The following is a 23,521-nucleotide window of genomic DNA, read 5'->3' as shown; positions in this document are numbered from 1 at the left end:
TCGGGTGGGTGGGCAGGGGGCCCAGGTGGTGGCGAGACCCACCCCGCCAGGGACAGGCTGCTTGGGAGGCACGTGGGGACAGCCCGGGGGTAAGTACCTCTAGTTCAGACGTGTCCAGGCTGGCTTTCTTGGAGTACTTGAGGAAGTCCTGCAAGGGGAGTGGAGAGGGCTGAGCAGGTGCTGTGGCGGTGGCAGCTAGCCTTTGGATCGTTCTGACATGCCCGGCTCTGGCGTAAGCGCTTCAGTTCTGTTCCTGGTGTTTCCCTCCCAGTGACACCAGGAAAAGTTCCCCTTACGTGGACTTCAAGCTGCAGCCAAGCCAAGCCAGACCAACCCTGTCCGAGCAGGTAAGGGCTCCTGCTTCAGTGCAAGCCCAGCTCTGGCCTCTTTATACCCTGTTTCTAACTTTTTTTAAAAAAATATATTTTATTGATTCTTTACAGAGAGGAAGGGAGAGAGATAGAGTTAGAAACATCGATGAGAGAGAAACATCGATCAGCTGCCTCCTGCACATCTCCCACTGGGGATGTGCCCGCAACCAAGGTACATGCCCTTGACCGGAATCGAACCTGGGACCTTTCAGTCCGCAGGCCGACGCTCTATCCACTGAGCCAAACCGGTCCCGGCCCTGTTTCTAACTTTTACAGAAGAAAGAAATCTCAGCACATTGAACTGTCACATGTATCATGGAAATGCTGAGGAATTTAAATCCATCAAGGGTTGTTGCTAAGCCAACAGAGAGGAACAGGCAGGGATTAAGCATTTAATTTTATCCAAGGCTCAGAGAAGATGAGAAAATATGTAAGGTCAACAGAGCGGAAGAAAAATCATTAGTATTCAAAGGTCTGTGGTGGGGAAAAAAGTTTACTTCAATCGACATTTTTATTCAGAATTTGATATAAACGAAAAATTGAGAAAACAGTGTAAGGTGTCTTATTCCATTTTAAAAAGCCTATTCTGAAATATTTAAAATCAGAAATAACAAGACTGCTTCATGTTTTGTTTACAGAAAAGAACTCCCTCACCTGCCGGACCCTCCTTCTCCCTCACCTCCCGGACCCTCCTTCTCCCCTCACTGCATCTGGCTTCACCAAACTCCCGACACCAGAACGAGCACCTGGTGAGTCCTTACCTTTAGTAACAGCTGGTATTTCATAATTCTCTGCACCGGTTTGATTAATAAATCTGTGAGTTGCAACCTATGGCCAAGGCGCTGCTTTAAGTCCTGTGGTTTTAAAGGAGGGGGGAAAAAAAGTATTGTCTTTTTATTTTTAAAGGGCATTTTTTAGTCCTTGCACACTTGTCAGAAATGCTCACTACACCAGAATAAAAGTACTGAGAAAAGAGGCCACGCTGCACAAAAACCAACTAGTGTATACTATTTCTCAGAATGTCCAAAGTTTATACTTTAACCTTCTTGAGCTGTTTTTCAAAAGTCTTTGCTTTGATGCTTGTTTAAAGACTTTCTTTCAATTGCCTTTTTATTCACACACATATTTTAGTTTTAGGCTAAAAATTTAGATCATGAATTATTCTGAATGTGTAATGAGCCTTAAGTTGAAAACAGATTTAAAATGAAACAAAACCCCTATTTTCACAATGACCCAGTCTTCTGAATGCTAAGGGATGCGACCGCAGACTGAATCCCAAGAACCAAACACAGGTCCAGAACTCTTAGAATTGAGGCTAGTTTCCTGGGTGACCATTAATACTTAAAGTTTTGAGAAGCTTAAATTATCACAAAAGATTCAGAAAAACTTTGTTTCTATCTTAGATCTTACCTCAAAAAAGGTGTCAATGTATTCTGAGACAATGTGCTCAGACTTCGGTTTATTCTGACAGTAAACTATGTACATGTGCAACCTTCTCTCCTGGGGATGACAAAGGCAGACAGACAGGTTATAACAACAGGAAGCTCATTAGAATATAAGAGCACATGCACATTTCAGTACCTTCAGAAAGGAAATTTCCTAAAACAAAACTGCATGGTTTAGACTTGGGAGCACATTCCAGATTCCTGACATAGACCAGCCCACTCCTTTGTGGCTCCAGAAACAGACCTCCTTTATCACTCCCTCGGATATGTCAAACCCCTGCCGCACCCCCCCCGCCCCCCACAACACACACACACACACACACACACACACTCACACACTCTACCTGGCAAAGATGAGACAGCAAAGGAACACAGTTCTCATTAAAGGAAGAAACACTCCCACCCTTCAAACCTCCAGTGGCCCTAGGAAGCCTGGCTGTTTTTATTGGGAAGAAACAGTTCTTTCGTCTCAAATATGAAGGCAGGGCAAGCGGACTGCGAGCCATCCTTTGCCTGGCGAAGCTCCAGGTGTGGTGTGCACCCCTGCGGTCCCTCAAAACTATTTCCCAAATGCTAAGTGTCACCAGCCCTCTGCTCGGTGCTACCAGGTGCACCGAGGCGCAGAGCCAACGGTGGGAAACTGCCGGCATCTCAGCAAATGTCCGTCACCAGCACATTCGCAGTAGAAGATGCCAGCTTCACCCCAGAATGTCCTTACGAAGTAATAAAAACACGTTGTGTTGGACTCAGCCACGGACAGGCGGCCCTTTAACACTCTGACACAGGGAGGCCCTCCTGCACGCTGCCCTGGCTGCCTCGGGGCGCCCTCGTGTGGGAGCTTTGACCTGACGCTCTGGCACTGAGCCGTTTGGCTTATTCTTCACACAAACACGTGTGTAAACTGCGAGCTCGCCTTCAGTCTGACAAACCAATCACTAAACAGGACAGTATCAGAACGGCACATAAGCAACAGTATCACACTCACATGTTTCACAAAGAGGGATCCGAGCTTTTCTGGGTCTTCAAGGCACTTCTCCAGCTCCCCTAAAAAAAAGCTGAGACGAGAGGAATATGACAACCACAGAAACGAAATGGCTGTGGACATTCCTTGTTGGGACGGCAGCTGTGTGTGGCCTATGTCCAAGTTATCATCCCTTTCATGTGTCCAATCTTTGTGTTTTTAAGTTTTTTAAAATATATTTTATTGATTTTTTTACAGAGAGGAAGGGAGAGGGATAGAGAGTTAGAAACATCGATGAGAGAGAAACATCGATCAGCTGCCTCCTGCACACCCTCCACTGGGGATGTGCCCGCAACCAAGGTACATGCCCTTGACCGGAATCGAACCTGGGACCCTTCAGTCCGCAGGCCGACGCTCTATCCACTGAGCCAAACCGGTTAGGGCTGCTTGTTATTTTATTAACCTGAAAGCCAATCAGTCTGTATTGAACGTGTGCAGCCTTTGGGTTAAAATATCCCCCAGGTCTGCAGCTGTTGTGGGAGACACAACCTCGGGTGCCAATATCTCTGTCTCGTCAGCAGGACCAGTTATTTTCCCCTTCCCTGTCACAGCTGAAAAACCAGCGCTGGGCAAAGAAGTCTGGGTAATAGTACCAAATATCCCTTTATAAAGTCTATAGGCTATAGAGCCGTAAGTTAGAGCTGCTCCTAAAACTGACCTGGCATTCATCTGAGTCCGACTGGATTAAATATTATAGGAGATATAACAACTAAGACCTGGGCTCAAGAGTCCTACATTCCCTTAGGGGAGAGAGATACTGAAATAATACAACCCCACTTGGGACACACCATGGCAATCCTCCTTGTATCTGTAGGGTGTGTCCAGTTTCAAAAGCTCCCTTGCATGTGTCATCTGCCTGGAGGGAGCACTCCTGCCTAGAGTGGTCGGGGCTCACGGGGAAGCGAGCACTTGACTGGGTTTAGAAGTGATGATGGTGCTGTAGGCTCGGGACGCGACACACACACAGACAGGAAGGCAGGAGCTGCCCACACGACGGGGAACGGACAGTGCAGCTGAACTGCCCACAACAGCACCGGCAGCTGACATAGAGCAATCCCTGGATGAAGGATTTTTAAAGTCAGCAGCAAGGTGACCTGAGGGGTGGACGTGCAGTGACCAGCTCTGCAGGCCAGGCGGCTGCTGTAGCGTCAGCCCTGACCCGGATTTCATTAGGGCAGGCGTGGCAATGTACCGCGACCAAATCTGACTTCCATGAGCAATCATGCTCACGCTTTCCATTAAAACTGAGTTGGAAGATGAGCATCTTCAAGACCCTCTGAGTGTAATCGGTATTTATTCAGGAGGTGGCTGCAATTCTTTAGAAATATGTATCGAGGCTTACTCTATGCAGATGATGTTCTAAGTGCTTCATGTGTATTAACTCGGTTCCCGTTCACAGAAATCCCATGAGGGGGGTCACACTATGACCCAGGTGTGCAGCTGAAGACGGTGGCACAGAGGGGGGATGTCAAGGACTCAAGGTCAGGCCTAGGCTATGAACCAGGTGGTGAGGCCCTGAGGTGGGGCCCCTGGATGGACTAGCACGAAGGAGATAAGACTCTTGCGCGGGCCATGAAAAGCTACCACAAAACTTCTCGGCCCATCAATACTTTCTGTGCACCAGCTGCCTCCCCCAGCTGCACAGGCAAGGAAATGCAATGACCCAATGCCTATCCGTTCCCATTCGCTGACATGAGGGGGTCTGACCGGGACGCGGTGTGCACACCACCAAGCGTGATGTGGACTTTACGTACTCTCTGTGCCAGTCATAAATCTGATGGATGTTGCCAAATACAATCTTGTCTTTTCCTTTCATGTCATCAGGAACACCATCTTCTTTCATAAGTGCCATGTAGCCCTATAATGAAATATTAAAAAACATGTTTATTACATTGAACATGTTTGTACCAAGTGATGGTTTAGTAATAAGGGACAAAACAGACATATACCATGTCTTGTAACCAATTCTTTATTTAAAAACAAATACAAATCCTATATGGAAAGGGTCCTTAACTGGCACGTGAACAACACAGGGGTTTAGGGGTGCCAACCCCAGTGCCCTCAAAAATACACATATAACTGGACTCCTCAAAAACTTAACTTCCAACTAATAGCCTACTGTTGACCAGAGCCTACCGGTTACAAAGTCAATTAATACATCTTTTCTATGTTGTGTGTATTACATACTGTATTCTTACAATAAAGTAAGCTAGAGAAAAGAAAATGTTATTAAGAAAATCGTAAGAGAGAGAAAATACATTTACAGTATTTAATGAAAAAAAAAATCCACATGTAAGTGGACTATGCAGTTCAAACCCCTGATGTTCAAGGGCCAGTGTGTACATGTAAGTAGAACGGGCACTGTTACATTCATTCCCATGGTTGTCTCTCCATGCGTCATCACAGTCCTTCTAAGGAACTGAAGAAGCTTATATAAATGTAGATGGTTCCATAAAACAAATCATCTTATAAATATTAACTATTTGCCCAGAAGTTTCCTCTGTTCTCAGCATTTCTCATATAAACAGATTTTCTTTTCTTTTTGGATTATTTCCATAATTTGTTAAAGCAGTATTTAACTATACTCTTTTCATAGATTGATTTTTTTTTTAACAATGGCTGATTAAATATGTTGCTAAAATGTGGTTAAAACTTCTATTTAACGCACATGGAATTCAGCCTGTACCAGAACCTCTTAAGTATTCAAGTGACTTCTTTTGCTGTTAATGATGACTGTAGACAAAGCAAGTATGGTAACTCTTTTTGTTACACATTTAACTTACTAGCCATTACTTTTAATAGAATATAGACCCCCAAAGCATTGTCCCACACATATTTGCAAAGTTAAAGGATAGGTGATAAGGTTTTACGCTATAAAAATAGCTCTATGAGTTGAGTTTATGGAGATGATCATGCTCTGAGCTGAAAGGCAGGGGAAAGCCTTTGACCCCAGCAGTGGTTTCCGATGGCTACGCAGGGCATAGCAACCTCCAGGCAATGAAAATGGTGAGACATGCGTCTGGGAAAACGATAAGCAAATGGTCTGGTGCATCCACTGACCATTCTCTGAAGCCAGGCAGATTCAGGATGGAACTGAATCCACAGCTGGGCACAGACTCTGTTAACCAGTGATGTTTGCATTTCTGTGGTGATGCCTACTCATGTACAATAATTAAAGGCAAGACTCCCATATAATAGCTACAATGGTTAGATATCATAATTTTAAAACTTAATTATTAAAAAATGAGCAAGTCAGGTACATTAGGCAGAAAGAGGCCTTTAAAAGTCAATATTGATTGTTAAGATAATTGGCTCAGCTTTATTTTTGAGTAATGCTTTTTTTTTTTTTTTTTTTTGTCAAAAACGTCTTTAAAGCTTTGGAGAAAGTCTCAGTGTTAAAATGTAACACGATACCTCTTTGTGGACTTTGGGGACCGATACAGGTTATTAAATCTCTGAAAACATACCTCTACCACATAGCCGAGGTCCCGCACGTAGTCACGCTCTGTCTCCACTAATTCTTGCAAAACGTAGCTAGAAAGAGAGAGAAAAAGTGTTTATAATCTTGACTCTTCATTTTCTAAAGGAATTCTTCCGCACGTTTGCTTTTGTCGGGGCAGACTCCCCCAGGAATGCGAAGAAACATGTCAGACTTGCACCACAGAGTCTCCAATCCTGAGTGTCCCAAATCCAGGGAGGTGCACCTGGTGACCCCTGAGGGCTGTGGAGGTCACAAGACACTTCCCACTCAGGGCGAACTCCCACCACCAGACCCGATCACGTAAAGGAACAACCAAGAGAAGCACAGACATAACTTTGTTATAACGCATGACATTGCAGGAAGCAGGCTTTTGTTTTTTAATGATTAAGTCATTGTAAACTCTGAACATACAGGAAAAAAACTTAACACAGAAGTGTTTCTCTTTGTAAGGTTCAGTAACTGCATAAGGCTACTCAGATAATAGAAGATAATTACTTATCAGCAGAGCACATCCTTACCCAGTTAGCCTGAAGTCATACCTTTGTTCGTTCGTTCATTCATTCATTCATTCATTCAACCAGCCCACGCCGACTAAGCACCTCCCATGTGCGCACCATCATCTAGGTGCCCGGGCACAGCCCCCATGCAGCTTACCAGTGTTCTTTCCCTCAAAGGCAAGTTTAACCTAATATTTATCAGGGCTCTTTCTTCTTCTTTCACTATAAGACACTTTACTGGAACAGAGAAACCTACCACTAATATATATTCAGAAAATATTACGGTTTTGGGGACTGAATATAATTTTATGTTCCCTTCTTTTTCCTTCACAACTGTGCATACAATAGGAAGTATAGGAGCTTCTCACCACAAATTTGAGGGGATATTCTTGTCTAGAATTTATGAACAAATAAGAATGATTTGTGGCCTGGCCGGTGTGGGTCAGTGGCTGAGTGTTGTCCCACGCACCAAAAGGTCATGATCAAGGCACATGCCTGGGGTTGCAGCTGGATCCCCAGTAGGGGGTATGCAGGAGGCAGCCAATCAATGTTTCTTTCTTATCTTTGATGTTTCTTTCTCTCTCTCTCCTGCCTCTCTCTGAAAATCAATAAAAACATATTAAAAATTAAGTTGTATAATACACAAATGAAACAATAAAAACTGCAGCGATGGCTGACTGAGCCCTTCGGGGGCCTGAGGGCTTTTCAAGCATACGTGCAGCTACTCAGAGACCCTGGGTCTCCTCATTGCGCTCAGTCAGACATGAGACCCGGCCCCAGTTCTGAAGGTGACAGCGACGGGAGGAAAGCCACCCAAACAATGATAGTGCAAACATGTGTGTCTTACTGCCGCCTCTTTAGGGAGCTGGACTTCCTTTCTTCCATCTCGTCGATCGGCGAGGAGGAGGAGAGAAGCGAGTTGTCTGAAGGGTTGAAGGAGGGGCTGCTGCTGTCTCCCTGGTCAACGAGGAGGGAGCTGGGACGATCCTCCAGCGCCTGAAAGAAATGACATCCCCAATCACGATTCTGCCCAGAGTCATTGGGGCTGAAATCTGGGTAAGAAAATCTCACACTCAGGAGATACAGTAGAGCTGATCGCAAAATTAGAAAATCTATTTTTGTGAAATTATACAGTACTTAATAACAATCCTCCCAACTTTATTTAAAAAAAAAACTGAATAAGAGGAGCTGGATAAAAGAGGAACATTAGAATGAAAAAAAAGTAAATTTATAGCTATTGATATAGTCTATTCCTTATTACAAATAATTAGAAAAATATACATGTTTACACTAGAGCACTGCACCCAGTTCAAATCCAGAAATTGTCTTTTCAGTTATAGTCCTGCCTTTTGAAAGCGTGATCGGTTCAGAAATGTGTGCCATTGCCTCCACTGCCCCGTTTACGCCATACGTCCACCCCTGTGCCTTACCGTGGGCTACGTGGCAGCATCCGCCATCTGTATTTTAAACAAACTTGTTTTTTTCTCGATGATCTATGAAGCCTTGATTCATACTCTGGTGTACACAGATCACTCAGCTAACCATGATGCCTCTCTTAGGGGCACTTGCACTTCCTGTCTGTCTCTTCTGGAGGAAGCAGGCATGCTGGCCTCAATTACTGATCCAACCTGCCCCCCACCCCGACCCCTCGGATGTTAGTTTCTGCAGGTGATGGTTTTTGTTGTATCTACTGCAGAATCTCAAGCAAAGCTTTGCAGGTGATTAAATCTGGGAGTTAAATATTGGTGACTTGTCTCTCTGAATTAACGTGACAATGATTTGCAGCTGATTACTTTCTAATTGGTACATATTACTTTTCTTTCTTAGCCTGAATTCACAAAGCATAGGTTATAGTTTGAAAGTTTCCGAAGCAGCCCCGCTGGACATTCAGAGATGACTGAGAAGTATTTAGCGATTGAACCGGGAAAATGTGCTTGACTTATCTTCAAACAAAAAGCCCAACACAAACTGCAAGAACACAGTATTTCCTACCAAATTAAAACCTCAATACGTGTCCTGTTTTCTCCCCTTCAGAGAACAATGCTGACTCCATCACGAAGCACAGTTTGGAGGACACAAAGTCTGTGCATGCAATCTTGCTCATCACACCCACGGAGCTGTGGAAACACACCAACTGCTGCTCTGACTTGCGAAACGCAGTTGGGGAACAGGGTTTAATGAGAGAAGAGCACTCTGAGTTTCAAATAAATAGCTATTGACCTTAACTGGCAGCGAGAGCGGAGGCTGGCCGCCCGCTGGTTCTGGAGGTCCTGGCAGGAGGCGAGTCTGAAGAATGAGGGGAGGAAGCTCTGCTCTGCCTCCTCTCCAGTCTCCCAGCAGCTGAAGCTCGGAATTAACTCTGTCCACTTGAATGGTGAGAAAAAAAAGGAAGGGAGAAATGCCCGAGGTGCCCTCGCCCAGGAGCGAGTGAGGTGAAGTCCTGGACTTCAGTGATGTCCGCGAGGCAGTTTCTGTAGCGGCTGGAAAGGCTGTCTGGACTGAGACATGGCTGGTCCAGATGTGGGGGGGCATCCAGAGAGACCTGGGTGCACACACTGACAGGGTGCAGTCAGGGCTGCGTGTTCTCATCACATTTATGCCGTCCACTCCCTCAACGCCGCCCATTGCCTCTTCCACAAGCAGCGTGCGAGGGGGAGGCTGCCACAGCCACAGCTGCCTTGGACCCGGATGGCAAATTCGGATGAATTACTTGAGGGTCCTCTGCGCTTGGCGGTGTTGTGGCGGGTAGGTTCTTGTCAGCTTTCTTTCTTGGACGAAGAAAGGTCTTGTGGCGATTCTCTCTTCTGAGGTTGGTTTTGGTAAATTATATCTTAAAAGCTGCCGATGTCATCCAGGTTTTCAAACGTACTTTTAAAGAGCTGAACAAAGTAATGTTATGACTGTTCAATTTTGTTTGCTGCTCCCCTATAATGTCTTATTTTGTGAATTTGTGATTTCTTTTTTTTTTCAGGTCACCTGATATCTATATTTTTTGAAAGAACATATTTTTGGTTTTATATATTCTACTATTTTTCTCTTTTCCAGCTCAATAACTTCTGTTTTTATCTCTATGAACTCATTCCTTCTGCTTTGGTTTATTTTTTTGTTCTTCTACTATCTTGAGTTAGATGTTTACTTCATTAATTCCCATTCTTTCTTGTATCTCACTTTATATTTAGAACAACGAACGGAAGAAAGCCCCAAAGTCAAATCCCAGCAGCCACTATAGCTGTCCGTTGCTGCTGCCGCATTGCTGACGCTCAGGGAAGATACACAGAAGATACACAATCTCTCAGGAATGTGGAGACAGGAGAGAGGAGCAAACCCAGGAAGTTTTCTGGTGGTTCTGACTTTTCAGGTAGAACGCTCAGGTTTTCGGGTCAGAAGGTTGTTCCTTGAATACTTCTGCATATATACTTCAAGCATATAATACTTCGAGCACCTTCTCCCCAGTCCAATCCATGAATACCTCGCTTCTGATGCATAAACCATTCAGGGTTCAAATCCTATCGTGAAGGTGCCTGAGCCTAAGAGATCATCATCCACACGGAAATGAACATGATGCACGTGGTGGGATGGGCAGGAGCAACTCAGAGTCCCAGGGGCCAGGATAGGGTGAAGAATATTAAAAAGAGTCACTAGGGTTTTTACCCACAAAATAGTTCCTGTTCGTCATGGAAGGATCAGTGACAGGAAATCAATGTAGTTATGTTTTTCTTGGACCAGGAAAAAAGGCAGAATCTAGATCATGTTCCCTGGAGGATGGAGAAGGGGTGAGTCCGTCAGCAAAAGAATAAGTGTGGTTTTCCCACTGGGAAAGAGAGGCATCAGTGAATGTCCACACGACGAACGCTTGCTAGGAGCTTAACAAACCGCACTGCATTCACGGTCCCAGCTCACAGCTGAGAGACAGTAAGTAGGAGAGTTTCAACCCACATCTACCCGACCCCCAAACCTACGCCCTTCCCGCAATGCCAACAACTTTATGCCTGTTAACTTCAGAAGAGACGTGAGGGGGTAAAGCTGCAAAGGAGGAATAAACCAGTAAGAGGGGAAAGAGACAGCCATAGAACCCCTCTCCACTTAGCGGTCACCTAAGTGAATCACAGCGAACCTCAGCCCACTTGAAGTGGAACGCAATGTAAATACGTGCAGACTACTGACTGGCAGGTTGACAGTGTTGCCTTATAGCATTTCTTGGGGAAACTATTTAAATTCACAGACAAGGATGATTTTCACGGTCATATAACTGATGTGTATGAAAAGCTGTTTTTAAACTGTTTAAGGATGCTTGAAACTCACTGACTACAATGTAAGCATCCTTTGTTGGCACCATTCATCAGCTGTCTCTCAAAGAGACAGCCAGGCCGAGGTTTAACTTGGTTCCTACGGACACGATCCGTAATTCTTGATCAGTGGCGTCCAGTTCTTTCTTGAGTTATCTGCCAACTCCTAGCAGCCTTCCCTGTCTAACTTCCTAACTTTCTGCCTGACTTCGAAGCCCACTGCATCTCTACCCTGCTGGTTTTAATCTGTGTCTGTTCACAGTAAGGCTCTGCAATGGTGGCTGTTCTAAGTTCTGTGAGCCCTTCCAGTGAACTACTGAACCCGAGGATGGTCTTGGGGACCTGACTCTTGCAGCTGGTAGAAGTGAGGGTGGCCTTGGGAACGCCCACTGTGCAAGACGTCACAGACACATTCTGCAGCCCTCACGACAAGGGCACAAGAGCAGCACACGGACAAGGCCCATGCACTGCAGCGGCACGCAGAGCTTCCGCACCTCTTCCTCGGAAAGCCTTACCATCTTGCTTTTCACGAGTTCCTCAATTGCACTGACAAGCTCGGCTGCACTCGGCGTTTCGGAGCTGGTGGGGCGGACTAACAACCGAGAAGAGGCCTATGGAAGAAGTTAAGAAAAAGAAAGGGGGGAGGGGAATGCCTTATGTTAGTCACTGGACAGACAGGAAATCCTCCTGCAAGCTCAAGCTCTTCTTAAAAGTAATTCCAGACAAAAAGACCACAAGTTTGTCTTTGTTTGCATTTATTTAAAGTCATCCCTCTAAATTTACAATATTCTGACATAGAGTATTAAATAAAACCTGTCTGGGATACATGTGGAAAGCAGACAGTGTCTGTTTTCAATCCGCAGTCATGTAACATCATAATGCTTTTCAGAGAGGTGCCTGGGCACGGGAGAATCCTAACTGTAACTTTTGCAACTGCTGGCTGGGCTATTGGCGAAGGAGAAAAAAATACAGACTCTGATCAATGGAAGAATGAAAGGCTTACGGTCTAATGAGTGAATCCTTAAATAATCAGGAAACAAAACAAGATACTAAAAATGCCTATGGGTTTAAAAGAAAGAAACGAGGAGGAAAAGGAACCAGGGCACGCTGAGCAGACAGGGAGGAGGGGGACGAGCTCACCATTTCCTGTGCCATCCACTTCCCCAATCATTAGTGCAGAGTACAGAAGATCTGTGGCCTCACAAGCTATCAGGCGCCGTGTACGGCGAGAGTCAGGGTGCACAGGGGTGACACTTAAGGAATTTGGGGGAAGGGCTACTGCGTTCAAGTTCAGTAATTAGCAAACACCGTGTGTTTGCGGATTACTTGCGCTGTTCATCGATTGGAAACTAGAAGAGGGGCGTAATATGAGCCTCGCTTCATAGTAAGGGCAGCGGAGATGCATGCGACACACAGCTAGCTGTCCTAGCGATGCACTTCTCACAGCAGACAGTACGGATCTATACATTCACAACGAGGCTTCTACATGTGTGGATTCAGGTATGCACTTTGCAAAACAAATGTTGGCTTGGTCTAATGAAATCTGGAATATGAGGTGAAGAAAACAAGGGAAACAATTCAAATGGAGAGGTAAGGAAACTGAGCCAAAACAGACACAGAACACAAATCAACATAATGCTGCCGTGAAAGTTTACAAAAAGAGAAAACAGAACAAAACAAAATATTAGTCACAAGAAATATACTCTCTGGGAACATCACTATAGACTTTTGTAAACAAAGAACTGCTGTTGATAATAATACCCAATGAGGTAACGCAATAACCAATAAACCATTTAGCAAACAGAAGAATATCATGCAATCCACTGTTTAAGTGGAGAAGAAATATTCTTACTTGGTAAATAACCAGGCCTAGCACCTCCCTTTTGGCTGACCATGCAGATTTAAGACATTTCAGTTTTCTGCTTTTAAGAACGGTACAGCTTAGAATACTACGAAACAACGTAGGGATTGTTAGAGAAATGACGCACCCCATTTCCTGATGAGTCCGCTCTGTGCAGAGGGGTGAGGTCCTCTTTCATCTCTGCTCCCTCCCACCCGTGACAGTGTAGGGTGTGCACCTCAGTCACCCCAAACTCCAGACTCAAACCCAAGCTACATCCTCCAGCCAAGACCCGCAGCTCCCTGACTGTGCGCTGACTGCCAGGAGGGGAGAAGGAGGAGGTCAGTTCTGCAGAGAAGGGGCTGGAGAAACGTCTGCCTCAGGCCAAGATTCCTGTGCGACCTGGCTGGGCAGCGGTTCATCACTGGCCCTGGCTGCCCCCTCCCCCCGTCAGAAAACAGGCGATTCAGCAAGTGATTGTGATAGCGCTGAGGAGGGAGTCAGTTCATCACTGGCCCTGGCTGCCCCCTCCCCCCGTCAGCAAGTGATTGTGATAGCGCTGAGGAGGGAGTCGGGGGAGGAAAAAAGGGAAGAATGGGGAAAACTGGTATGTTTTATTCCTAAAACTTAGCTATTGCAAAAAAACAACCACACACCAGTGATGGCTTCATAGCACGGTTTTCAGCACCTGACAATTTGGAGGAGCACAGTGGGCCAGGATGCGAGAGGATGTGTAAGCCAGCCATCAGGTTTCCTGTTTGATATTTTGGGATCTACAATTGGGGTATATAAAATAATTCTCGATTACCTAAGAACTCAAAAAACACAAAAACCGGTGGACTTGGCTTGGCGCCTCCGCACGTCTCCAAGGAGGAGTTTCGTGGCTCTGAACTTGGACACCTGTCCCCACACTCCAGTGTGATCCTCCTGATTTGTGGCATGCTGGGAAGAGGAACTGGACAGCAACGATCTCATCTGAACACCCTGTGCAAAAGCACCTAACAGAGAGAACAGGCCGCCTAATGCTGGACAAGGAGGTGGGCGCGCAGACAGCTCGGGGCGCCTGTGGCTGCTCTCAGGGACCCGTCGGGACAGTAAATGTTTCCCAGGCGCCCTTGGATGGCCGGGAGTCACCTATCTCCTGCAATGAGGCTGGAGCTTGGCAGCTGCTGAGGGCGCCCCCATAATGCGGGTGGCCTGGGCCCCTACCTTGTCGTCCTGCGAGTCCGGCTGGAGCAGGCTGTGCTGCTGGATGGCCATGGGCGGGGGCAGGGGCACGGCATCGGCCCCCTCCTCCCCTTCTTCCTCTCCGCAGCTCTGCATGCCCGAGGAGGAGGACTTGGAGAGCGTGCCGCTGCTCAGGCCCTCGTTCCGGCCTCTCTGAAATGGAACCAACACTCGCTCATTACACTGTGGGTCCCCACTGTCAACGTCAGTTCACAGAAACGAGCCCTAAGGGGTTAACTGGAAAACTACATGCTGGACAGAAGCTCAGATGGCAGACGGAGGAACAACCTTCCCAAACCTGATGGTAACTTCTCATTCCTTCCTGCAACCCAACCGCCCTGCTTGCCAACTTGGACGAGAGAAGGGCCATTGAGTGTGTGTTTACAAGGAACTGCCAGTGGTATCTGTTAGGCTCTGAATATATCTCAACTTCGAGAGGAAAAAAACAATCACGTTCGGAAGTTTGAGCCCTAACCCTGATGGTGCTCCAGGTCCTCTGGCCCACGTTCGCTTCCCTTTTGGCACCTTGCTAGAATAAAATCCATGGGCATAATAACGGTGTAAAGAAAAATGCAATCCAAGGTGCATTTTAAGAATCGGAGTTATCCCATTAATATCCCTCTATTCTTACTTTTGGAAAAAAATTTCAGTTTATTTCTACTAAGAGGATACAGATTTAGAAGAAAGATGCGAATGCAATGAACCACACACTCCAGCACAGCCCACGGCAAAGCGTGCAGTGGGGCTGGGGGCAGCAGGACACCCGCATCCTCAAATAAATTAAACGACACAGAGCTTGTCCTTTCTCTCCCTCTGCCCTTTTCTTTCCAAGCCTATGAGGGATCTGGGTGGGTCTAGTTAAAGCCTCTGCAGGCCCCTCACGGACACCACCAGTGCTCCCAGCCCAACGGGGGGGGGGGGGGGGGGGGGGGGGGGGAAGGGAAGCTCCCAGGCCTCTGATTGGCTGCAGAAGCCGCATGCAGGTCCTGACCCTGCTAACCTGGAGCAGCTCCTCCCAGGCCTGTCCCCACTAAGTCTAGCAGTCCGCTCCCAGGGGTTCAGTGGGCCCCCCACACTCCTAGGCACCATAGAGCACAGAACAGAGTGAGAACAGTCAGACCAGCAACCATGCCTACAACCCGGAGAGAACGTGCTGGAGGGCTCTGGGGTGCCCGGCTCGGGCTGAGCGGCACTGACCTCTTCCACGGTCTCGTCCTGCGGGGTGGCCGCGCTGTCGTCCGAGTCCTTCTGCGAGCCGGCGTCGGTGCTCTTGCGGACCTCCCTGCTCTTCTTGTGCTTGTGCGCCAGCTTCTTCACGTGCCCGTCGGCCTTGCCGCTGCTCAGCCGCCGCACCGGGCTCGTCAGCCACTTGCGCAGCGTGTTGCCTGGGCGCTTGGGGCCTGGGGAGCTCTGGGCCCCCATCATGTGGGGTTGAAGGGAGGCCACGGAGGCAGGCGGGCTGGCATCGTTACTGGAGACGGACAGCGAGTCTGCAGGGACCAGAGAGAGACAACAACGCGTGACCGTGTGGCCCCAGTCCTCCCAGTGTCCAAGTCGGGCCATTTACCAAGGAGCCCCAGCACCGCCCAGTGCGTGCCTCACCCGACGGGTAGAAACGCCACAGAGAAGGCCCATCCCCCACACACGCTTTTCAAATGTTTCACACACTTGAATTACACTAGAGACGATTTTTCTCAGGATGTACTGCCCCCTCCAAAAAATCCCAAGTCACCGTCACAGTTTTAAAATGCCATTGTCACTTAGAAGGTCACGGACACTGTAGGATGGGATGTTTAAGTTATTTTCACCCATTTTCTTGATAAACAAAACCCAAGAAAGAATGGTTTAAAGAAGAATTGACAGGAAATTAAAAACTAATCCTGTTGGATAAGTGTATTAGTCTGACTCACTCCCAGTGAAGAAAAGTACAGCTCAGAAAAGAAACATGTGTGCATGCGTGTGCGTGTGTGTGAGTGCGTGTGCGTGTACATTGGACCGGGCGGACTCTGTGACAAACAGCAGCTCTGGAACGTGCAGTGTCGGTGCACAGTGGCCGTGGCCAGGCTGGCGGGAGTGCTGGGCGGTCCACCGTGCCCCCTTGCTCACAGCCAGACTTTGAAACTACACAGGCGTGTGCTTCTTTGCTCTCAGCCTCAGCCAAGTTGCCTCCCACAGTGGAGTCAATACCAGCAACAATTAACTAAACAACACATTTTTTAAAGAAATATGTGAGGAGGAGGAGTTCTTCCTCAAATAACCAAAACACTTACAGAAACTATGTCCAAATGAACCTTCTCCTCGGATCTCAAACATTAAATGTAGTCAGCTCCGAGTGGATGGTTTTTCAGGAGAACAAAGGAGATATAAAAAAACATAGGTAACGGCTGACACTCAACAGACCCTGGGTTATGTGTGAGGCGTTCCCGTACAAACGGAAAACCAGTGACCGTGGACGCTGGCCCTCTCCTGAGTCCTCGAACCCAGGCTCTGCCACAGGGGATGGCAGGAGGAAGAAGAGCATTCACTATGCGCATTTTCTGAAATCGTTTGAAGTCTCAACAATAAATGAAACTAAGCCATTGGAGAGATTGTTCCAGACAGACACCTGCCTCTGCTGTATTTACCTCTGTGGCCTGCAGGCCATTATGTGAGACACTTAAAAAGGTAGAGAGTCACTTCCTCCCAATCCTGTGATTAGTGAGAGGCCACAGCCGCTGCCACTCAAGCTCCAGACGCCTGGACGAGACAGCGGGGTCCTGACTAATGGCTGTCCCACTCCTCCCCTGGCCCAAGCCGCGCATGGCAGAGGGTGCAATCGTCCATAAACAGATGAGGCATTTCAAGGAGGGTCTCTCATTCTTAAAAATCTAGATCTTCTCAGAGGCCGACTTTGGTTCAGAACTAATCAAGGTAGCATTCTGCTCAAGAGTAATCCCCTTTCCCCCTCCATATGTCTGGTATATGTGTGTGTAGGAACACATACAACCATACATGTTTTTTATTTTATTTATTTTTAAATGAGTGACTGAAACACTTCCACATCAGTTTTATTTTCCGCAGGTGCCATCTGGAGGAGGCAGGGGGGAATGACACCATTAAGCTGACATTCAGGAAGCGAGACTGCCGAGGGGCTTTCTCCGGGTCTCATAAAGGTCACAGGAAGGAGCTGTGCCTCAGGAACCCTCAGTGAGAACAGGAGGGACCAGGAAGAGGAGGGTTTGGATAATCCACATGCCAGGTGATAATTTATTCAACCAAGTACTAACTATTAGAAAGACATGGTGACATATTTCAGTCATTTAATGTGCTGACTCACAGTCAGGCCCTGTACTTGCCACCTGATGGAGATGAATGATACCCACTTCCTCCGCCCATGGGCTGACCACAGTGTTTCCTGGAGTCACACAGCCTTTGTACAGGCAAGAATGGACACATGCTATAAGTGGGTCTCAGCCTGTTAGAGGTTGAGAAGAAATGGAACCAGGTGGAGTGATCCTGGAGGGCTCCATGGAGGAGGCAGCACCGAAGCCAGCCTTTGAAGGAGTCGGGCCTAACACCCATGTACTAGAGAATGTAAGCTCCATGAGGGCAAGGGCTCATCTGTCTTGTGACTTGTACTCCTAGGGCCTTGCACACAGTAGGTGCTTATTAAGTGCTCTCCATGAGGGCAAGGGCTCATCTGTCTTGTGACTTGTTGTACTCCTAGGGCCTTGCACATAGTAGGTGCTTATTAAGTGCCGAATGGAAACATCAGAAATCTCCAGCCTAAAGAAATCGGCCAAGCTGACTCACAATCCATATGTACCAGTAAGAACAGTCATTTCTTCAATGTATATGCCCTCCGTTGAATAACTGCCCAAGACAAATACCTATGAAGGTGGTGCACCGGTGGAGGTGGGGGCGACACCCTGGACAGGCCGGGATGGGGCGAGGTGTCACTGATGGAGAGCTGCCGTGTCTTTTATGAACCAGGAGGCAGGCAGAGGACCGAGGCCCATATACACTCCAGATCTTTACACTCATAAGCAGATACTCAGACATCAGAAGTAATGGGGAACACCACCTACGTGAACAAATGACTGCACATGTATTTCTGTGCCTAAAAATGAGGATTGGGGGCATTGGCATGGGAGCAATGTAGCAGACAACATGAATCCTAAGTGAAAAGAGGATGCCTACCAGGAATCCTCAGTCTCCTTGTCCACCCAAACTCGCAGGGTTACAGAAAAGTGAGAGAGCTCTTGGCCGGGGTGAGCAGCGAGGGCAGGGCCTGAGCCTGAAGGTAGGGACACGGCGGGCATCCGTAGGAGAGCAGGACCTGCGGTCCATAACTAACAGTTTGGGGACCCACATAAGAAGGAAAGGAAAAGGGTCCATATCCTGCCAGCTGCAGACAAAGAAGGATCACATTTCATTTTAACCCTCTCCTTGCTTTCAGAACGGGAAAGTCTAAAGATGCCTCTTCCTGTTTACAGTGAACACTGGATTGCTGAGCAGGACTGCCTTTAGGTGGATGATGCTCAGGGCGTTCTAGCCTTACGTGGGAAAGGAGCTGGTAGTTGTACAAATGGGTTCAAAAGAAAAAGAAATTAGAGATGTTGTGTCCTAGCTTCTCTCTGTGGGCTCAGCCGCATAGGATTTGGTCCTCTGCACTTTGGAAAGCAGGTTCAAAGGAGATCCCCCCTCATCTGGCAGGTCGAGCACTAAACACGGCCGTGGCCTGGATGGACCGTCCTGGACCAGGAGGGGGCAGAGCGCCAGGCCACGCTCGGAGTGCTGCAGACCGATGTTCTGCAGGGAACAGCAGGGCTTCCTGAACAGCTCTGCACCAAATCACTTGCATGACATTACTTCACTCTGCTGGAATATTTATGACTTAGAAAAATGCTAGCAGCAAAGATAAACCAAGAAGGAAATTTTTGTCCATTTTTATTTATTTTTTAAAATTATGTTTTCATTGATTTCAGAGAGAGGAAGAGAGAGAAACATCAATGATGAGAGAGAATCATAGATCGGCTGTCTCCTGCACGTCCCCTGTTGGGAATCGAGCCTGCAACCCAGGTATGTACCCTGACCAGGAATCGAACCGTGACCTCCTGGTTCATGCGTTGATGCTCAATTGCTGAGCCTAGCATGCTCAGACATTCTCAGAATCATTTTTAGGTGAAGGATGAATGAAACAACCTACTGAACTACTTTATTCTGTTTGTAATTAAAAAAAAATAACTTGTCCCTTATTAAGGGGACAAAGGAAACATCAGCATAAAGAGATAGATCAGAACATCAAAGTCATTTTAAAAAATGCTCAAGTGTGTACGAGAAAGTCACTTGTGAGCTGCCTGAAGCCCTGGGAGAGAAAAATCAATTAAAGTAGATTTTGCCTTATTTCGAGGGGAAAACAACCCCAAGGAGACGGCTTCTTGGCTGAAGTTGGAGTTCACGCAAAGTCCATGCGAGATTTCTTCTTAAAATAATGAAAAAGCTAAAGAAAGGAGGGCAAAGCTGAGTCCTGACCCTCAGCCCCACACGGGAAAGAATTCCGCCACGTGAACACACACACACACACACACACACCACACACACACACACACACACACACACACTCCCCTAAAACTGCTGGGAGAAGAGAAATCGTCTTCTAGTCCCAGACTGTAAATTTGAGACATCTGTGATTAATAAAGCACTTTAAAAAAAACATGTAAGAAGAAAAGGAAAGGGTCCATATCCTGCTAGCTGCAGACGAAGAAGGATCACATTTCATTTTAACCCTCTCCTCGCTTTCAGAAGAGAAAAATCTAAAGATGCTTCTGAGTGTTTGGAGTGAAAACTGGACTGCTGAGCAGGACTGAGCCCTGAATACAAACTCCGGCCTCTGAATCTGACTGTCCCCAGATCTGCCCACTTCCTTGCAGGACTCAGCGTGTCTCCTCCACTGTCTCCACCGCACATGGGCAGGGGCTCCAGGGGCAGAGATGTTTGCTGCTGTGTTTATGCTGTGCTTTAGAGTTTAAAGCCTGCCTTTCCCTTACAGTGCTCACTTCACAGACCAATGGGCATTCAAAAGCAAGGGGCCGAGGATCGAGCCCCCCTGGCGGGTCTGCACTGGGCCTGGGTATCGCACAAGGCCCTCGTGTCCCGGTTGTGAAATGACTGGCTCCTCACCGGCTGCTGGGGGAAAGGAACAAAAATGTCTTTGTAAACTGAGAGCCTAACACGCAGATGAAGCAATACTCACATTTTTTGCATAGAAAAAGCAATAGCAAAAGAGGAGGAAGAAAGCAGGACAGAGTGGAGCTGGGAGATGTGGAAGGAAGACAAACCCCCTGGGCAGCAGCAGGAAGACTGGGCGCAGCTTGCGCCCTTGGACGGCTGGTGTCACAGGGCTTCACTGTCCCTGCACGTCTGCTGTGACAGGCCTCCCTCGCTCCACACACCGTCCGCTAATCGCGCACAAGGGACCCATGCTGACCACCAGTCATGTCTGATGAGGCGCGGCCTCCACACAGATGCACGCGTTCAACACTGGGAGGCTTCCCACTAAAGGGCTGTCTCGCATTTCTAATTCTCCTCCAGACTCTCCCGGAACAATTTTAGCTGGCTCGTTTTAAAGAAAGACATGCCCATCTTTCTGTCCACGGGAGGTGTTCAACCATATCTGCCCAGGTAACAACGCCAGGATGTCGGGCACATCCGCTCTGACCCGGATTAGCCCAACTCAGGGCTCGGCACACGTCCAACACAAAGTGCTGATTACATTCTGGTCGTAAAGACTTAGAGAAATGTTTATTTATCAGTGACTGCGATGTGCCAGAGAAAGATAACTCCAGATATGTTCCAACAGACCAGGCAGGGTTTAGTGAGGGGCACTTAGTCTACTAAACCTTTGTCTTGTCAAGAATTCAATTCAGCAAACCCATGTTTTTATTTAGAAAACTCTTCTACCACACCAGGAAGGTTGACATGTACATATGAAAATCAGATCTATAAGTGACTGATAAAGCAAAGAGCAAGTGACTCTGAGCTTAGGGCTGCTGCCTGGGTTGGTCCAGATATTCTAGAGCAAATTTTTCTGTGTAAATGACTCATCTTTATGATTTTCAAACTGGATTTTAATTCGCCTGCTTTTGGGATCAAGGTAACCATTTTTTTTGGAATAAACACAAACAAAATAGACCATAACACACTAGAAATCCTCTTGAAGATTACATAAAAAGTAAGGTGATCTGTAAATTATTTTGGAGCTGCAGTTCTAGGAATCATCTCTCAATCTTACAGTGATCACTTCGCCTCCATATTCGAGTGCTAGGTGTAGTGGCTGACAAGGTTTGAGGAGTAAGTCGAAGCTGGGGTATTACTTGGGGAATTTTAGGAAACTGACCTGTCCAGATACGGTCACACTTTTGGTGATTCAGAATATAGAATTAGGTCTTCCTAGAATACTTTTTCAAATTTAAATCTATACCCTATTTGTGAATGAGTGTCTGAAAACTTGATTGCTTTCTAGTTTTTCATTTTAGGTACTACTTTACTCTTTCCTATGTGCCGGCCCTCTTCCAGGTGTGAGCTGGCCCTCTTCCAGGTGTGAGTCGGCCCTCTTCCAGAGTCAGTGATCCTTACTTCGCTCCAGTGCAGACTAAAAACGCATCAGGGGCTGAAATGCAGACTCGGACTGGGCACTGCATCCTCACCGAGTCGCCGCTTCTCTGCACACACCTGCGTCCAGGTGTTCTAGGCTCCGCTCTGGGCTGTGAGTCTCACACAAACTCATGTTAACACGGGGAAGACTCTTTTTAAAAAGTTAGAGGCTGTCCAGAGGCACTGGACACTAGTTTTGCAGGATGGGCATGGCTGAAAATGAGGCAAGAGAACATTGGGTGAACATTTTACATTAGTTCACAATTTGGTGAAATATTTCACTGTGGGTCCTTGATGTGAAAATGTGAATTCTGTGCTTGCTTTCAAATATGATGTGAAAACAGAAAACATGAAGGAGAAGAATAAATTTCCCCAGCTTTCTTAAAAAAAAAAAAAATCCCTAGATTCAACCAGAGGTCCAGCACAGCAGGGCCCACGCTCACGCTGTAATGAAGAACACATGGTCCTGGCTGCCTGCACACAAATGACCAACACACTCACTCCCTGTGCGCCCCGCCCAACTCACAGGGGAGCCTTCACTTGCAGCCCACCTCCTGGACCCCTGAATGAAAGAACACAATATACTGCAATCACGGGTATTAATGAAAACAGACTCAACAAGAAACAACTGGACTCAATTAGAAACAATTGCTCTACCTTCTTGTGGAGGCTGAAAGCAAGGAGTGTGGGCGCATGCACACAGCAGTTTCCCTGTTTTGTGCTCTAGTCCTAGGGGCCACGTTATCAACAGAAAACAGCCTCCTCAACACCACCTGACCAGGAGCAGAGAAATGAGGGCTGTGACATCCATCTAACCTAACAGAACGTGCAAACTCGATCTTCTACTCTCAGAGAACCTAAAGGCTATTCTCAGGGTGGTTTCTGAAAAGAGTTAAAACATTACATAATTGTTGGAAAATATGCTTATGCCAACCACCAAATGCAAAACTCCAAGCATCACTTTTCCTCTCAAACTCATGCTTGTGAGGGGAAGGCTGCCAGAATTTCTAGTCAGGAAACCGTCGCAGTTTGTTTGTTTATTTAATCCTCACCCTAGTATAAGTTTTCCATTGAGAGAAAAAGAGAGCGAGAGCGAGAGCGAGCAAGAGAGAGAGCGCGCGCGCGAGAGAAACACTAATGTGAGAGAATCACATCAATTGGTTGCCTCCTGCACAAGCCCAACTAGGGCTGGGGATCGAGCCTGCAACCTAGGTACCTTCCCTTGACCAGAAATTGAACCTGCAACCCTTTCATTGCCCAGGCGGATGCTCTAACCATTAAGAACACCAGCCAAGGCAGAAACCATCTCATTTAAAGGTCTTTCTCCATTTGAATCTCATCACTTGCATTTCCAATAAAGAAATGTAGGGAAATTAAATAAAAAAATGAAAGAAGATGGTGTAATCCTCTGCTTGGCCAATCAGATAAACAGCACATGGCATGTTGCCAAAGTGTGGATCTGAAAGCACTTTAGAAATGAAATAATGAGGAAAGAGGCATTATTGATAGTGAACCACAGGAAGAATGGACTAGTTTTGATCAATGTAAGGACTTTAGTAGAATCTACTGCAATGAATCATCCAGGCCCTGGCTCATCGGCTGGGCAGGAACGCTCTCAGTGCCCGTGATCTGTGGCTGGGCCAGGTTAGCACCAGGCGGCTGGTTTCCAGAACATGATGAGCGTGGTGGCTGTGACAACATCCTCCTGGCACTGTGGA

The 23,521-nt window shown here is 47.0% G+C and overlaps 1 protein-coding gene across 1 annotated transcript in view; it reads right to left on the bottom strand.

Annotated features, from left to right (window-relative positions):
* Nucleotides 1-23,521, bottom strand: part of TRIO (trio Rho guanine nucleotide exchange factor) — a 217,751-nt gene that overhangs the window by 20,805 nt on the left and 173,425 nt on the right. The window contains exons 35-44 of the mRNA XM_005871063.2: nt 15,366-15,658; nt 14,151-14,321; nt 11,617-11,712; nt 7,663-7,811; nt 6,305-6,371; nt 4,592-4,695; nt 2,802-2,871; nt 1,782-1,871; nt 1,133-1,225; nt 98-148 (exon numbers count right to left, since the gene is read on the bottom strand). Of these exons, the coding sequence (XP_005871125.1) occupies nt 98-148; nt 1,133-1,225; nt 1,782-1,871; nt 2,802-2,871; nt 4,592-4,695; nt 6,305-6,371; nt 7,663-7,811; nt 11,617-11,712; nt 14,151-14,321; nt 15,366-15,658 (1,184 nt within the window). The remainder of the gene's footprint in view (nt 1-97; nt 149-1,132; nt 1,226-1,781; nt 1,872-2,801; nt 2,872-4,591; nt 4,696-6,304; nt 6,372-7,662; nt 7,812-11,616; nt 11,713-14,150; nt 14,322-15,365; nt 15,659-23,521) is intronic.

This window comes from Myotis brandtii, unplaced genomic scaffold (assembly GCF_000412655.1).
Source record: "Myotis brandtii unplaced genomic scaffold, ASM41265v1 scaffold328, whole genome shotgun sequence".
NCBI classification, from domain to species: domain Eukaryota; kingdom Metazoa; phylum Chordata; class Mammalia; order Chiroptera; family Vespertilionidae; genus Myotis; species Myotis brandtii.
The sequence above is the reverse complement of the archived record's forward strand: the minus strand, read 5'-3'. Positions and strand labels throughout refer to the sequence as shown.